This window comes from Danio aesculapii, chromosome 19 (genome assembly GCF_903798145.1).
Source record: "Danio aesculapii chromosome 19, fDanAes4.1, whole genome shotgun sequence".
NCBI classification, from domain to species: Eukaryota; Metazoa; Chordata; class Actinopteri; order Cypriniformes; family Danionidae; genus Danio; species Danio aesculapii.
Window position 1 is genome coordinate 13,271,387 of NC_079453.1, and position 18,177 is coordinate 13,289,563.

The following is an 18,177-nucleotide window of genomic DNA, read 5'->3' on the forward strand; positions in this document are numbered from 1 at the left end:
CAGCTGATCGCTTACCTCCATATGGACGGCTTTTTCGTTGTTACCAGTTTGTCCAGTAGCTCAGGCTTGTAGCCAGCCTGGTAAAAGGGGTGGTTCTTTTTTTCTCAAAAAGTGGAACTTTTGGCATTGTTTTCAAATTAATTATGAGATTTAAATGCTGAATTTTTGTGTCAGTTTAAGCACTACTTTTAGCTGGATTAGCTTGTCAGATAGTCATCATAACCACTATTTTTGATGTATCAAAGATATTTCCTAAAGATTTAGAATAAAGAAATATGAATAAATACTTATCTTTAACATACAAATTTATTACGTAAGGAATTACATTAGGAATCTGTTAAAGTTTTGAAATAAAAACTGTAGCCTAATGTCATTTATTAGGCAAATAACAAACTGGCCAGCACATTCGACTTTCCTCAGTCAGAATTTGGCCATTTGAATAATAATTTTTTTTTACATATTTAATAATAATAATAATAAATTAATAATTAATTAATAATGAAGATCTTGATGATTTTTCTAGCCTCTCATAAAATGCACATTTGAAAATTAATGGATAACAAGAATAGCCAAATTAGTATTCAATTTTAGAGTAAAAGTTAGTTGTAAAATGTTCTCCACTTAAAAACAGTACAGCAGGGAAAGATACAACCCAGGCTCATTCTGAAAACGTAGTCCTGCGGACGTTTCTGGAGACCGTGAATTATGTAGCCGGAGGTACGTATGGCTGCATTTTGTTTTTTAAGCGAACGATACGGGGCGGTGTGACGTCATTCCATTTCGCGCTTGCCGGCTGACCGCTAACCTCCGTGTGGAGGGCTTTCCCGCCGCAACCAGTTTGTTCGGTTAGCTCGCTGTCCACGACGACGACGCCCGGGTTCGAGTCCAGGGAAGAGCGGTTCCAGAAATCAGGTAAGACAAAAACAGAATCCAAAAAATAAAGTGAACAAGTTCATAACAGGCTGAGAATGTGGTAAAATCCGAAAACGTGGTAAAATTCTGAGGAGGGCTTTTCTTTTTCTGGACGACTTTTTTTTGTAAATTGTTGGTTGGGTTTAGGGAAGTAAGCGGGCGGGCGGGTCAATCGGTAAAACTGCTTGGGTTTAGGCAAGAAGGAGGAGGGTGGGTTGGCCGATTGGCCGGTCACCCAGTCAATCATTCAGCCAGTCGGTCGGACGGTCGTTCGACAGTGGTCTCTTGTGGGTTTACGCGAGAATGGCATGGGCGCGAACGGTGCTCGCGAGAGACGTTCGAGATGCGAAAAAGCGCACATAGCGCCCTCTCGCTAATTCACGAAAACAAAAACTGCAGAAATACGTACCTCCCGGGATGTATTTCACAGTCTCCAGAAATGTCCACGGGACTACGTTTTCAGAATGAGCCTGGGTTGGAAAGATAGCTTCACTTAGGTCAGATTGTATGTTTTCTTGCACAGCTGGCTACATAATTCGCGATCTTCAGAAATGCATATAGAGGTATGTTTTCAGAAATGAACCTATGTTGCAAATAATTGTTTGCATTAGCCAAAACTAATTAGCTAAAGTCTCACAGAAGTGACAGCCAACAGAGGATTCCACTTAGTCTTAAAGCATTTTAGATGGGTTATTTTCACTATTTATGATGGCATACTGTAGCAGTCAAAATAGGACAAATGAGCTCATGTATGGGACGAGTTCTGGACCTTTGTCGGTCAGGGGTGGGTCTTTCGAACCACCTGAACCCCCCCTGGCTATGGGTCTGTAGCTCATCATGTATGTCAGCGAACTTAAGATGGAGAGAGGAGTTGACCACAACAACAGGGTTCAAGTCTGGTGAAGAACGATTCCAAAAGGCTGAGACAAAAACTGAAGCCAAAAAATAAAACAATCACATAATTTTTTTTTTTTTTTTTCAGATGTTCAAATTTTTTATTGCGAAAAGAAACACTATTGCAATACAAATTGTTACATATTGTTATCTTTGTTATTGTTGTTTTTTTACAAAAAAGAAGTAAAAAATAATAGAAAAGGAATAAAATAACTAAAATAATAATAATAAGGGAAAAGAAAAAGGGAAGCGAGTAATAAAAGTTTACAAGAAATTATAACCGACTGAATGCAGTCATTCAACAATCAAACGTTCAGGTTGCCGATGATGAAAGTAAATATTTACAATTAAACCATATAAGATAATAATTGTAAAAGCCAACAAAAATTAAATTACTTTGAAATAAAGAAGCTAAAAGGATGGAGAGTGCATCTATTAAAAGTAAGACAAGATGTTAAGTTATAAAACATTGCCACTTTTTAAAGAAATTAGTTTGCCCATCTAACCTTTTCCAACTTTACAAAATACATATCCATTTAGGTATCCATGAGGCATTGGGATGTAGTTGGAGGCTTATTTTATTTCCAGTGAAGTAAAATGCAGCACTTCATATACAGATTTTTAAAAGAATCTTTAAGAACAATCAAATTATCATGATCCTGATTTAACTTGCATTCATAATATTTATTTATTTATTTATTTTCAGATTGACTTTGATAACAGTTGTCATAGTGGAAAGATGAAACTGAGTCTTGATTTTGATGCTGTTAGTAGCTTGTGCAAAAACTGGAGGATTTCAGGAACTGGTAAATAAAATGTTTAATTGCCATATAGTTTTTAATGTAACGAGAGACACACATTAAGAACACCTGTGAACAATCACGTAAATGACAGAGCGAGAATATGGTAAAAAATCAGGTGAGCGCTTTTCTTTTTCTGGATTTCTTTTTAAAACTGTCGGTTTGGTTTAGGGAAAGGGTGGGCGGGTCAATCAATGCTTTTGAAAACACTATTGGTTGGATTTAGGGAAGGAGGAGAGTGGGTCAGTCAATTGGTCAGTCAGTCAGTCAGTCAGTCAGTCAGTTGATAGCGGCCTCTGGTGGATTTATGCGATAACAGCAGGTGCGAATTGCACTCGCAAGAGAAATTTCAGATCTCAAAAAGCCTACACAGCGGCCTCTGGTGGATTCGAAAAAACAAAAACCTACTGGGACGTATTTGGTGCTCTCCAGAAATGTATATAGCGATACGTATTCAGAATGAGCCTGGGTTGGTAAAAACTAATGAGTTAACTTCATTCCTTCATGTTGTCCCAACACAAATTGATTGTGTGGAACAAACAGTGTTATTTTACAATAATGCTAGTGTTGAAAGCACTTTATGTTGTTTTATATTTGATCTTTTGCTATAAGGTAAAATGCAAACAAACAAAAGAACTTTATTCAAAGAAAAATGTATTAAGCACTAATAATAATTTACTTTTAAATTTGAGGGAAAATAATATATTTGAAATTTGTCTCCTACACACGAATGTTGCATGTTTGATAAAAAAGCTGTAAAGCAGACTTTTTTTTTTTTTAAATAAGCCATCCGACCACCTTATATTTTTTTTACATTTTTAGAAGACTCCAGCACTGGCTATTTTTCTAATTGACTAAATTCCTATATTTTATCTTTAATGGTCATAAAAAAAATACTATAAAAGTCGAAAATACTTCATATTTTCTCTAGCTTGAAATACTTCAATACAATATATAACCTTATATAATTTCCCTCTGTTTTTTTATTCATTTGAATTTTATTTTTTTTATTTATTGTTTTTTACTACATTTGTTTCTTTAAAAATCTGCATAATGTAACGTCCTTTCTGTAATTTCCTTTTTTTCTAATGCTCAAAGTTCCAAAGTTGTTGCAGTCTTATATTGTTAATTGTTTCTTAAAGTAAATTGGAAAAAACAACACGTTTTTTTTACATCTTGCCATTCTAAGTTTGTTTTTCTCTGATTTGCAAAAAAGAGAGGTTAAGTATATTTATGTTACTCTTCTTAAAATATTCCTATTTAATATCATATTAATATCAGCAATAGACTCTTTTCACAGACTGTAAAAACATAACTGCTGGAAACGTATAATAAATAATATAATACAATTCATATAAAGATAATATTACAAATCTAGTAATTTTTTTTTTTCAATTGTAATTTTATGGATATTTATAATCTAGGCACTGAAAGACAGAAAAGCTGCTGTTACTGCTGCTGTGTCAGCATTTCTAATGCAATAATGGCAAATTTGACATAATTATAAGTCTATAGTTTTTCCTCTATATAAAAGTTACGGAAATGCTATCAAAAACTGCAGTTCACTCTACTGCACACCTGAGAAAATCCTGTTCAATGTCAGGAGATCCCCAAACCCCTTTGAAATCATTTTGGGTTCTTTTCTGAAGTATCTACAACATAGACTCATTCTAAAAAAAACGTAGCCCTATAAACATTTCTGAAGATCACATATTATGTAGCCAGAAGTACATTTGGCTGCATTTCATCTTTAAAACGAACACTACGGGGCGCTATGATGCCTTATCTGCATGTGGACGGCTTTTTGTATGATTTTTAATATACTAATTGATTGGGTTTAGGAAAGGGGAGGGTGGGGTGGGGGGATCGGTTGGTTGGTCAGTCAGTCAGGCAGTCAGGCAGTCAGTCGACAGTAGCCTCTGGTGGATTCACGTGAGAACAGCAGGTGCTAATAAAAATGTACACAGCGGCCTCTGGTGGATTCGTGAAAACTGCAAAAAAGAAAACGTAGCTCCTGGGATGTATTTTGCTCTCTCCATAAATGTATATAGGTGTATGTAATCAGAATGAGCCTGGGTATTTACCTTCCATTTCTTTCCTGTTGGATGTTTTATGTTATTTATATGTTTATAAATGTTTATATTTATTTATTAATAATTTTTTAAAGAAAATATGTTTGTAATGGTTGTACTACATGATTTGTTATATATACATATGAAGTATGAAAAAAAAAATTTTGTTTGATCTGTAGCCAATAGAGAAAAAAAATCTTAAGGGGGCTACTAATATTAACAACAAATTATTTTTAAAAAGTAATTAAATAAATAAATAAAACTGATTTTATTCTAGTGAAACTAAATGAAATGACTTTCTCCAAAAAATATCATATAAAATTATTAAAAATAATTAAACAGGAAATAAACAAATTTAACACGGACTAATAATTTCAACTACAATACATAACTTTGTTATTACATTGGTTATTATTACACTTAATTACATGCTCCACCTCAATTATGTGAGTTTGTGACACAGAATAATAATAATGACAGAACAGCGTGATCTATTACTAGAGGAGACTGTGCTGTGCAGTCTAGATGTGCAACATTTGCATGGTCAGTCTTCTCAGTTAAAGCCAGCCATTTTGGAATACGCTTCCTATTCAATTAAGGAGTATTACAAATTATTTAACATTTAAATGCAAGTTAAAGAACTAAAAAGTGAATCAAGTTGAATCATCAAGTGTAATTCTTTTCTCTTGTTTTTTATTGAAATGCTAATAATTTTTTTTTATATTGCATGGGGTTTTGATTTTAGGTTGTCTTTTTTTTTAATCTGGCAGGGGGCAACAGACAAAAATTAGCCATTGTGGCTAACTCTGGCTTATTTAAAGTTTTACTTGATTAATGAGCATCGTCCCTGTTAAATATAATAAAATACATAAAATAAAATAGAATAAATGTACAGCCTATGACAACTTCCCCAGAGAGTGATGTGCTTCAGAAATATCACCTTATTCATTTAGTGTAAACGAGGCCTTTATGTCCTTTTTCCACCTCTCCAAAGATGTCTCCATTCTGCCCCTTGTGCTGCTGTCAGTAACCAAATGACCATAAACATAAACATGCCCTCCACCCCCTTCCCTTCCTCACCCCCGACTCTATTTATCTCCTCTTCCTTTTCTTATTCGCTGTGAAGGAGGCCACATGCAGTCTCAGAGGGGGTTCTGAGTAATACAGTACATGCTGAATGCTAACTAACGACTAGATCTGTGTTAGTCAAAGTTGAGAGGTTTTCTTGTTACAGTGAACTTTGATCAGCCTAAGATAAACCGATAAAAAGAACTGTCGGTTCTCAAATATACAGAACACCACATTCAAATTATCTCAGGAATCACTGTAAAGTCTTCAGGCCAAGAAAGGTCAAAAGATCAAATGCAAGGACACGTTTATCAGTGAAACAAAGTCACTTTAAGAAGTTCCATCAACAGAAATCATTAATCGCAATCAGATCGACCGTTCCTGAGAAATTAGCCAAATGAAACTGCAACTTTAAATCAGTTCCAGGAAAGCATTCCCATCATATTTGCAGCATGAAAGAATGAGAGATACCTTGTTTATGACATGCTGACTTCTACGGTACTCAACCCCCTCAACACACACACGCAATGACGTTGTTGACAACAACTGCTGTGTTAACACACTTGAGATTCAGGCCACACACATTCATTCGCTGACTCTTGTTAAAAGTTTTCCCATTTCTCATCTCCTTATGTCATTTATTTGTTATTTACCCTGTAAAAATGCTGGTTTCCACAGAATGTCTTCATGTTGTTCCAACACAAATAAATTAAGTTTACTTAACTGTTTTTACAAATTTTAAGTGGACTGAACATAAAACAATTATGTTGTCCCCCCCAAAAAAAACTTAAGAATTGTGTTGTTTTAACTCATTTTAAATAAATAGTTTGAACAAGCAGCAAAAGTCATTTTCTTTTTTTTAATGATTGGATTTTTTTTCTTCAATAATTTAACAGTACCATCAGTTTACAAATTTTAAGATCTTTTTAACACCCTCTTTCCCCTCCCCTCCCCAACAGTTACTGTAATTAGATGTTGCTATCATAAATCTAGTAAATACAGTTAAATGATATAAACTCCATAAATAAAAAGCAAATATACAGAAAATAACAACAGTAAAAATTACATAAATAAAATAACAATGCAATAATAATAATAAATAATTAAATCAAATAAGATAAATACACTTTTACTGTGCGTCTCACCACAGTGACAGCAAAGGTCATTTATTTTATGTTGTCCCAACACAAATCCATTAAATTAACTTATTTGTTGAGTTTAAGTAGATTGAACATAAAACAATTAAGTTGTCCCCAAAAAACTCAAGAAATGTGCTGATTCTTACTTGATTTTAAGTAGTTTGAACAAGCTGCATAAATAATTTTGCATTTCTTCATGTTTCTAATTAATGTAAACAATAATATATACATAATGATGTTGATGATGATGATTATAATGATGATGACATTAATAAACTAAAGCAAATTTAAATAAATATAAAATATAAATATAATTTTGTACGCATGGGACGATAACCATTTTCAAGGTATACCACGGTTTGGAACAGCCAAGGTTTTAAAACCGCCAAAATGTTCTGCTTTACCGTATAGTATATGCAAGATTTTTTTAATTATGATTTTATTGTTTTTGTTTTTAGGACAACAGTACTTTCAGCAAAAAAGATATCAAAATATGACATTTTAAATTGTAAATAAATCTGTGTTTTTGAAACTAATGAAGACAGCAGAAGTCAATGATTGATTTGAATTATTTAGCTTTCCATGTTTACTGCTCCACAATATTTTAAAAGTTTCTCAAAATAAAATATATTATGTTCAAAAGGGAATTTTCTTTTAGTTTTTTACCCAGACATTTAAAAAGGACATATTTTAGAGTAGCAATCACAATACCGTCAAACCGAGACATTTTTATGGTTTTCATACCATCAGAATCTTATTCCAGCCCATGCCTATTTACAACACTATCCAGAAACACTCAAAAAACTATGTTTGCTGTTTGTTCAAACCACTTATTTAAAATGAGCTGAAGCAACACAATTCTTGAGGTTTTTTTAGACAACTTAATTGTCTTATGTTCAATCCACATAACTTTGTAAAAACTAACAAGTTAACTTAATTCCTTTATGTTGTCCCAACACAAATCGATTATGTGGAACCCAGGATTTTTTTACAGTGCATGTTTGTTTCTTTTATATGTCACACACTCATCATCCACTTTCCCATTTCCGCAGCTAAAAAAGCTGCTTATCCTGCTTAGTGCATGATCTTTTCTGTGTCTGTTTCACCCCTAACCTCTGCTTTCCCTGGTTCAATCCTCTATGCTCATTCTCCAAGCCTCTTCTCTCTCTCTCTCTCTCTCTCTCTCTCTCTATGAAGTCATGTTTTTAAACAGAACTCCATAGGCAAGGAAACCAGCAGGTCCTCACGAAGGTCTCAGGTAGCACAGGGGCCCCTGGAGATTATAGTTATAGGGCCAGACACAAAGAGCTTTCTCTCTCACACTCAATTACACGTTCTCAACATCCAAAAAGCACTTCCTTCTCCTAATCCTTTTCTTCGCTCTTAACTGCTGTCATTGTCCGCTAAAGGAATAATACAGAACGTGTTTCGCGCACACATGCACACACACAATTAAGTGTTTAACACATATGGAATGACTAAACAACATGTTTGTTTCTCTGCCAACAACACAAATAATTATACACTTTTTCGTATTTCCTTTTTATCGGTCAAGGAAAAGTAAGTTTGAACTTGTTAAAATATGTATCCTAATGTTATTATCATTCTTTCTCCTCATTTTGATCGTTTGAACTATCCCAAACTAAGTTTTCCTGTTACAAAAACAACGTTCGTTATAACTTTGAGTAACTTACCTGCCCGCTGTGATGATGTTCTGTTTTTTCTATCCTTATGTGTCTTTCTATTAAAGTTGTAACTCCACACGGACGCTCCTCGGTGTTTGCTTTCTCTTCAAAAGCCTTTCAAATATTCTTGTTGTGTATATTTCATCAAAGCGGCGCACACCAGATGTTCTCCGGGAAGTTTTAAATCATGACATTTCCAGACAAACTCCGGTAAAGTCCATCATCGCGGCTCGTTCGCCGGGAAATACACAGTGCTCGCTCCCGCAGCCTCTGACCAGAAGCGTGGCCACGCCCACATCAGTGACGACATCGCAGGTCCAGGTGTTCTGAAGTGGGACTGCATTTATGGCCATATCATATCATTCTCAAAACACGCTTTATGACTGCGCGTTGAGAGAGAGAGAGAGAGAGAGAGAGAGAGAGAGAGAGAGAGAGTGAAGGAAAATGCTTATAAAAATATGATTAATACAGACTGTTTATCTAATAATTGGTCACCACACACTGTCACACTGTTTAGTGATTTGGGGGCCCTAAGCAATTCGAGCCATGGGACCCAGAAGTCCAACAGTAATATGCACTCTTCGTGATTGTCTTTATGTATCTGTCTTTTTCTTATATCACCCAGTCTTGCTTTCTATATTTTTATCTTAACCCAATCTCTACATTTTAAAAGATTTGTTTACTAAAAATGAGTTCACAACTAAAAATAATAAATAAACGATTTGGATTTTAAAACAACATTTTTATCTGATTTGACTGCTGGACTGATCCATGATTGGGGTGAGGGGGACACATATGTACTAATTAAGGTACGTTTGCATTTATAAGACCCATATCCTACAAAATATGATAGAAAATGTCATTATATGTAATTTATAGAACCTTCTAGGTGTTTATTGTGGTCCCCCAGACTTCATAGGGTCTTAAGTGGCCGCTTAGGCCTACCTTACTTATTGGTTAAATCAACAAACAGGGTTTTCAGAGTATCTACACTCATAAACCAATGAATTCATTGTCTTGGGGATGGATTTAAAAAAAACTACTCACTAATAGAAACAGCTTGATTTTTGGAGATGAGCATAACCAGGGATGTTGCAACCAGTGGGGCGGGGGGATATGTCCCTCTCACTTTTAGAGACAGACCATTTAGAAAGAGGTGATTCATACTGTAATTATATGAACATAAACTTTTGGATCTCATTCAGCTGTCCGCCACACTTTTGAAATGTTAGCTATGTCCCTGAGCATAACTACATAAAATACATTCATTTTAGAAATTTCCAATACATTTTATAATTATTATTTTTTAACATTTTACCATGACTTACCCTTTTTTGTTATTAACAATTTAGTTAAATTTCTAACCTTGAATTTAGAGATAATAGAGAGATTTTTATTACTAATTAATTTTTAAATAAAAAAACTTATAATAATGATAATATATGATAATTGATTTATTTAGCCTATTGAAAGTATATGAAAGTATAAAAGCTTGGTGCAATTTAAAGACATTACTCATTCTGAAAATGTAGCCCTATATACATTTCTGGACATCCCGAAATATGTAGCCAGAATTACGCATGGCTGCATTTAATTTTTAAAACAAACGGTACTCGGCGGTATGACGCCATTCCTTTTCACGCTTACCAGCTGACCGCTTACCTTCGTGTACATGGCTTTCCAGCTGTTAGTCCAGTAGCTAGCCATGTATGTCGACGGATTTTGAAACACAGAGAGGAGTTGACCATGACGATAGGCTTCGAGTCTGGCAAAGAACGATTCCAGAAAGCAGGTAAGACAAAAACAGTAATCAAAAAATAAAATAAGCCAGTAAATAACAGGGTGAGAATGTGGTAAAATCTGAAAAAACAGTAAAAATCAGGCAAGGGCTTTTCTTTTTCTGGATTGCTTTTGAAAACACTGTCGGTTGGGTTTAGGGAAGTGGGTGGCTGGGTCAATCAGTGCTTTTGAAAAGACTATTGGTTGGGTTTATGGAAGGAGAAGGGTAGGTCAGTCGATTGGTCAGTCAGTTAGTTAGCCGACAGTGGCCTCTGATGGATTTATGTGAGAAAAGCAGGCGCGAATGGCACTCACAAGAGAAATTTAAGATCTGAAAAAGCGTACACAGCGGCCTCTGGTAGATTCGGGAAAACAAAAATTGCTCCTGGGACGTATTTGGCACTCTCCAGAAATGTATATAGAGGTACATTTTCAGAATGAGCCTGGTTAATTAAGTTAACTAGGAAAGTTAATTAGTCAAGTCATTGGACAACAGTTCTAGGGGAATAATAATACTGACCCTAAAAATAAATAAATAAATAAATAAACAAACAGCTTTTATTCAAGGCTAAACTAAATACAATGTGACTTTCTCCAGAAGACATAAAATGTAATTTAAAATACTTAAAAAATAATTAAACTGGAGTTAAACAAATTTCACAGGAGGGCTAATTTTTTGCTTTCAACTGTATATTATACTGTAAAGCGATTGTTATATTGGTTATTAAATTGATATTGGTGATAATTTTTTTAAATTAAACATAACTAATCTATAACATATTTTAGAATTTGTTGCCAAGTTGTACTAAAAGAAAATGAACCAGTCACGATTTAATTAAAGGACAAACTGCTTTTTATTTACACCAAGCAGAATAAAGTAAACCAAGACATACCTGACATCACACAAAGTATAAAAACCGCATGCAGCGAATTACCAAATGACATTTTTAAAAGACAACAGCATCAAATAACACACACACACAAAAATTATTAAACATTTGCAAACACACAAGCAAATGGGACACACAAATACTGCATAATAAAATCTGATACAGCGAGAACGTCGCCTCATTCAGATAAAAACACACTCACTAATCTGACATGCTCTATTCAAAAACATAAATAAACCAGTTATCTGTTGACACATGTGATACATTAAATTGTGATGTTAGCGAATTACAACCCAGCCAAAAGTTACATAACAGAAAACACGGTAACATTCTTGCAAGTCTATAGTTTAATATAGTATACAAAATATATCATGACAACAATATAGAATTTGTGCGGTATTCACATTACAAATTGAATATAGGCAACAGTGTAAGAAGGTAAAATGTTGTAATGTCTGGATAATGGAAGACTTTAAACCTACAAGGAAGACCGATATTGTTTAGGGAAAAAAAATGTTGTTGGTATATTTTTTTACATTAAATATGTTCAGCACTTTCAACAGTTAACTTAATATAGTTTGACAGTAAAGGCAATATTTAGTGTCTAGAATAATTCAAGCAGCATTTTATAAGTTTGCTCAACACTGCGTGACACCATTCAAGTACATATAAAGCGGCTCTTCACGTGAAATCTCTGTTGCTCAAACATGACAGAGTAAAGTCGAGAAGTTGTAAAGCAGTTAACTGCTTTACACGTCAAACGCAATTTATAACAGCAACCATCATTGCCCGGAGATGACCGTACTGAAGATGCCTGACTAGATATTAAACACAAAATATTGCACAAAATTTGAACTACAGTTGAGTCAAACTAATGAAAGGCAACTGGATGAATCCACCAATAACAATATGAATATGGTTGGGTCTCTAATAGAAAAAATATTGGTTAAAAGTAGATCATAGTTTGAATTTACTTTATCATTAACTCACCTTCATGTACTTCCAAACATATCCGACAATTGTTCATCTTCATAACAAAAATGACTTTTTTTTCTAATCGAGTCTAAGAGGTTTTTAATCACTCAATATCTGTCACCTAAAATTATTGTAAAAACGGGTAAATTTTCTATTTCAATGTTCAAAATCAAATTAAAATATCACTTATGATTATTCTATAAGTTTTAAAAATGGTAATTTTTTAAATTAAAGACACAGTATGTAATTTTCACCACTAGAGGGAGCAAACAAACAGGCATATTTTGATGATGTTGTTTCACGTCCCACCTCTGAATGAGCAAGTTTTAGCTACTTCTAGCACTCAGAAAAAACAAAATACTCACGAAGAAACTCGACACAGAGGAACATAACATAACCTAATGCCAGCTAGCGTTTCAGAAGCGTTATTGCAAAGCAACACAAACAGCATGCAGAACTATAAATGCACGGCTATGCACAAGGCAGGCGCCATGGGTCATGCCTATGACACGGCGTAGAAGTATAAATCAGCCTTTAGTGTGGAATCATGGGAGTTGTGGTCTTTGTTGCATCCTATAGGACTCACCATTATAAAAGTAACTAAGTACCAGGGAAAATAACTATTGAGTTACTTTTAAAAGAAAAGTGTCCAACAAATTACTATTTGTCTTATAAAATGGACGCTAAATTACCCTGCGGGCACAGGACGTCAACATGACGTCATATTGACGTTGTAACTGAATGTATCCCAACGTTGTGGTGACATTGGATTTTGTTTGGAAATGAAAATCGGTTTGATGTCAGAACCCAACATCAATGTCCAATGTCCAACCTAAAATCAACCAAATATCAACGTCTAATCATTTTACACCTTGATGTTGTGTAAACGTTACCACCATGACATCTATCAGATGTTGGATTTTGGTCACTTTCCAACACATGCTAAAATCAACCAAATATCAACGTCTAATCATGTTACACCTTGACGTTGTGTTGACGTTACCACCATGACATCTATCAGACGTTGGATTTTGGTCGCTTTCCAACACAACCTAAAATCAACCAAATATCAACGTAATTTGACATTGTTATTGGACGTCAAAATAACGTTGTCCTTAGACGCTAGCTAGACATTGGATTTTGGTCAGCTGACGTCATGACCTAAATCTAACCCAATATTAACATATTATGATGTTGTGTACCTGCTGGGTAAATAAATGATTATTATCAAACATTTTACACTAATAATATACAATTTAATTGTTGCTGTGGGACAATTTATCAAATGTATTGTTTTATTGTAAATATAAACATTTCTATAGTGGAATAATAAAGCATAATAGATGGTTTTGAATTTTTTGTTTACAACAACTGGCCATAAAAAGTCAAAAAATAAATAATGCGTTTTCTCTCACTGCTGATGTATGGCCGGATCCCGGCTTCATTCACAGCAAGCTGATGATTTGGAAATGTGATTGCAAAGTACTTAATTAAAATATGCTAACACGATTGACTGGTTTTGCGAATATTGATTATTTCTCCATGTCAGAACATTGCTAACATTTTTAAGTTTTAGTTTCTTTAAAGAAGTGGCTCCATCTGCCTGTCACCTGCATTTTTAGCCAATCATCATCAGTTATGTGGTTGTCCCACTCCTACACACATGCCAATCATCATCCGTTATGTGCCCCACTCCTCCCGCAACACACACAGCAAATATATATAACAATGTTCTGGTGGTTTTTGGATAATTCAATTGTAAAAATCTTACATACTGTGCCTTGACTCCAGTCAGGGACAATAGACCTTAAATCTGGTCATCCTACTAAAAGATTCTTTATAATGTTCCTAAATTAAAAAACTAAATATGAATTGAGTTGGCCATACAGGTTCAAAACATATCTATGATTTACATAAGCAGACTTTTATACACATTTACATATTTATCAGCAAATATAAACAGAAGTTTAACCATACTTGCCTGACGTACAAACACAAACCTTATTGGTTTTTGTAGAAGCTCAAACAAACCTTATTGGTTCTGGAATAAAGCAAGCATGTTTCTGCTTCTGTGGCCAAAAGATTGCTGTAAACATTAGCCAAACATTGCTTAAATGTTAATCCATGTGAATATTTTCATTTGTGATTGGAAGATGAACAGATTTCTAATAGGTTTGGAATGACATGAGGGTGAACAAATAATGACAGTTTTAATTTTGGGGTGAACTACCTACCCCTTTAAGACACTTAGCCAAAAGATCTTTCTTAAATTTTGGTTTTAACCCATTTACACCTGGTTTATAAGAAATAGTTCACCCAAAAATTTAAATTCTGTTATCATTTCCTCACCTTTAAGTTTTCTTCTGTTAAACACAAAGGAAGGTATACTAAAGAACGTTGGAAAAAAAACTGGCATTTTCAATGAATGCTTTTCTATTCAACATTCTTCTGAGTATCTTGTTTTGGTTTTAACGGAAGAAAGAAATTCAGTTACAAACACTAGAGTGTCAGTAAATGGTGAGTAAATCTTTGGGTGCTGCTCCTTTAGGATCCAATTCAATTCATTCATGAGTGAAATATGAAATGTTTTATTATTCAATCATTTTAAACCACATTACAGAGGTAGTCAGAAACGCATATATGACCACATGGCATTTGTAGTGTATAAACTCACTCATCAGTCTACCATCCACTGTGCTTGACGAGGTTCAAGATTCAAAAGTAAAGTTTAGACCTATGTACAGTTAAAGTCAGAATTATTAGCCCCCTGTTTATTTTTTTCCCCAATTTCTGTTTAACGGAGAGAAGATTTTTTTTTTCAACACATTTCTAAACATAATAGTTTTAATAACTCATTTCTAATAACTGATTTATTTTATCTTTGCCATGATGACAGTAAATAATATTTTACTAGATATTTTTCAAGACACTTCTAAACAGCTTAAAGTGACATTTAAAGGCTTAGCTAGGTTAATTAGGTTAACTAGGCAGGTTAAGGTAATTAGGAAAGTTATTGTATAACGATGGTTTGTTCTGTAGACTATCGAAAAAAAAATAGCTTAAAGAGGCTAATAATATTGACCTTAAAATGGTGTTAAAAAAATAAAAACTGCTTTTATTCTAGTCGAAATAAAAAAAATAAGACTTTCTCCAAAAGAAAAAATATTATCAGACATACTGTGAAAAATTCATTGCTCTGTTAAACATCATTTAGGAAATATTTAAAAAAGAAAAAAAATTCAAAGGGGGCCTAATAATTCTGACTTCATCTGTATATAAATGATTTGTATGTCTGATATCAGGATATGAGTTAACTTTCTACTGAAAGTTGCTAAATAGTACACACTCAGAAATAAAGGTACAAAATCTGTCATGTTTGACATTGCATCGCTGAGAGATGCATCATAAAGGCTGCATCCAGATACTATTGCCCCAGTGACAGATTTTGTACCTTTATTTCTGAGAGTGTAGCCAGGTGTAAACAGGCCATTGTCTTTGAGCATAACTAAAGGTATATATTTTTTACTTTTGTTGAAATGCACTATCTATCTATCTATCTATCTATCTATCTATCTATCTATCTATCTATCTATCTATCTATCTATCTATCTATCTATCTATCTATCTATCTATCTATCTATCTATCTATCTATCTATCTATCTATCTATCTATCTATCTATCTATCTATCTATCTATCTATCTATGCAAAATTTTTACTCCTCCTGTGAAACATTCATTCAGTTTCATTTATTTTTGCAAGTGCTGTTTAACGGATATTTTTTCCCAACACATTTTTAAACATAAAAGTTTTATTAACTAAATTCTAATTAATATTTTTTTGTCTTTGCCATGATGACAGTACATAATATTGTACTAGTTATTTTAAGTATTTAAGTCATTGGACAACCATGGCTTTTTATGTAGCCAATCAGAAAAATGTAGCTAACAATATGTCATGTCATGTCATATCATTTTCAACTGCTTTTCCAGGGCCGGGTCGTGGGGGCAGCAGTCTAAGGAGACTACTCCTGTCCCTCTCCCCAGACACTTCCTCCAGCTCCTCCAGGGGGATCCCGAGGCATACCCAGGCCAGCCTAGAGACATAGTCCCTCCAGCGTGTCCTGGGTCTTCCCCGAGGCCTCCTTCTGGTGGAACAAGCCAAAACCCCAAGATACTTGAACTCCTTCACCCAGGGGTAAGGGGTAAGGACTTTTCTCCAACCTGGAGATGGCAAACCACCCTTTTCCCAGTGGAGCACTATGGCCTCGGACTTGGAGGTGCTGATTCTCATCCCAGCCACGTCACACTTGACAGCAAAGTGCCCCAGTGCATGCTGAAGGTCCATGTTCGATGAAGCCAACAAGGCTGTGCTTTAAAATCCTGTCCATAAAAACTATGAACATAATTGTTGACAAGGGGCAGCCCTGCCGGAGTCCAACATGCACTGGAAACAAGTTTGACTTATTGCCGGCAATGCAAACCAAACTCCTACTCTTTCATACAGGGACGAGACAGCCCTTAACAAAGCGCCTTTGACCCCATACTCCCAGAGCACCCTCCACAGAATGCCACGAGGGACATGGTCGAATGCCTTCTACAAGTCCACAAAACACATGTGGACTGGTTGGGCATACTCCCATGAACCCTCGAGCACCCTGGTGAGGGTATAGAGCTGGTCCAGTGTGCCACGGCCTGGACGAAAACCGCATTGTTCCTCCTGGATTCTAGGTTCAACCATCGGCCGGATCCTCTAAAAATTATATTACTATATATATTTTGTATTGCAGCCAAAAGAAAATTAAAATATAATAGGAAACACCATACGATTTCCTTGCTCTATTAAACATCACTTGGGAAATATTTGAAAAAAGAATACAAATTTCACCGGAGGGCTAATTATTTCTAATAATCTTGCATACATTTTATAATAAAACTGTATATGGCATAAATATATAAGTGCACCCCTAAACTAAAGTTGTAATCCCACTAAAAATAAATCCACAGCTAAAAACAGGAGAACTTAATGTTTGTAGGTACATCCTTCACAAGAGCCGACCATTCTGTCAACAGCACTTCAGGTAGAGGTGTCACACTCAGTCTGTCAGAGGTAGAACACTATGAACATGCTTGCATATTAGAATTGAAAGCCACAATGATCCCCGTTCCTCCTTCAGATCACCTCATCCGCTGTAACTGGATATGAGCAATCGCTTGTGTTTTTGGCCTGTGGATGGGCCGGTCTCCCCCTGTTGGGTTGAATGAGCGCTGCTGCTGCCTTATCCTCACATGGAGATGCTTGTGTTTCTGACTCCCTCTAGAGGTCACAATTATGAGCTGCTACTGAGCCGCCTGCGTAACAGAGATGCTGGTTTTGTGCTCGTGTCCTCCTGATCACTCTCACAGTCTCTCTGGATGGAAGAAAGTGAAGAAATGTTCAGTTATGTATTACAGTTAAAGGGTTATTTCACACAAAAATTAATATTCTGTCGACATTTACTCATCCTCCACTTGTTCTTCTGTTGAACACAAAAGAAGATATTTTTTTAAAATGTAGAGGAAATTTTTTTTAGTTTGTGTTCAACAGAAGAAAGACATTTATAAAGGTTTAGAACCAGTTGAGAGCCAGTAAATGGTGATGAAATGGGTAAACTATATAAATTTTTTATTGCATTTACTGTCTAGAAACTTTAAAAGGAACAGCGCTTTGAAATTTTTATTGTCTTTTTAAAAAAAAATAAATGTACCTTCATTAATTTATTTTCCTTCGGCTTAGTCCCTGATTTATCAGGGGTTGCCACAGCGGAATGATCCGCCAACTACTCTGGCATGTGTTTTATGCAGCGGATACCATTCCAGCCACAACCCAGCACCATGCTGGGAAACACCCATACACACTCTCAGGCCCTGTTTACACTAATACATTTTAGTTTTAAAACATATACGTATTGCTACGGTTATGCCA

At 34.9% G+C, this 18,177-nt stretch overlaps 2 protein-coding genes across 2 annotated transcripts in view; both read right to left on the reverse strand.

Moving 5' to 3' along the window:
- The window catches only part of arhgef1a (Rho guanine nucleotide exchange factor (GEF) 1a), a 132,455-nt gene extending 123,657 nt beyond the window's left edge, over window positions 1–8,798 (reverse strand). The window contains exon 1 of the mRNA XM_056479338.1: window positions 8,580–8,798. The gene's annotated coding sequence lies outside the window, so the exon portion shown is untranslated. The remainder of the gene's footprint in view (window positions 1–8,579) is intronic.
- A 2,381-nt stretch (window positions 8,799–11,179) lies between these two features.
- The window catches only part of si:dkey-240h12.4 (death-associated protein kinase 2), a 56,187-nt gene continuing 49,189 nt past the window's right edge, over window positions 11,180–18,177 (reverse strand). The window contains exon 12 of the mRNA XM_056480519.1: window positions 11,180–17,623. Coding sequence (XP_056336494.1) covers window positions 17,543–17,623 — 81 coding nt within the window. The 3' untranslated portion in view covers window positions 11,180–17,542. The remainder of the gene's footprint in view (window positions 17,624–18,177) is intronic.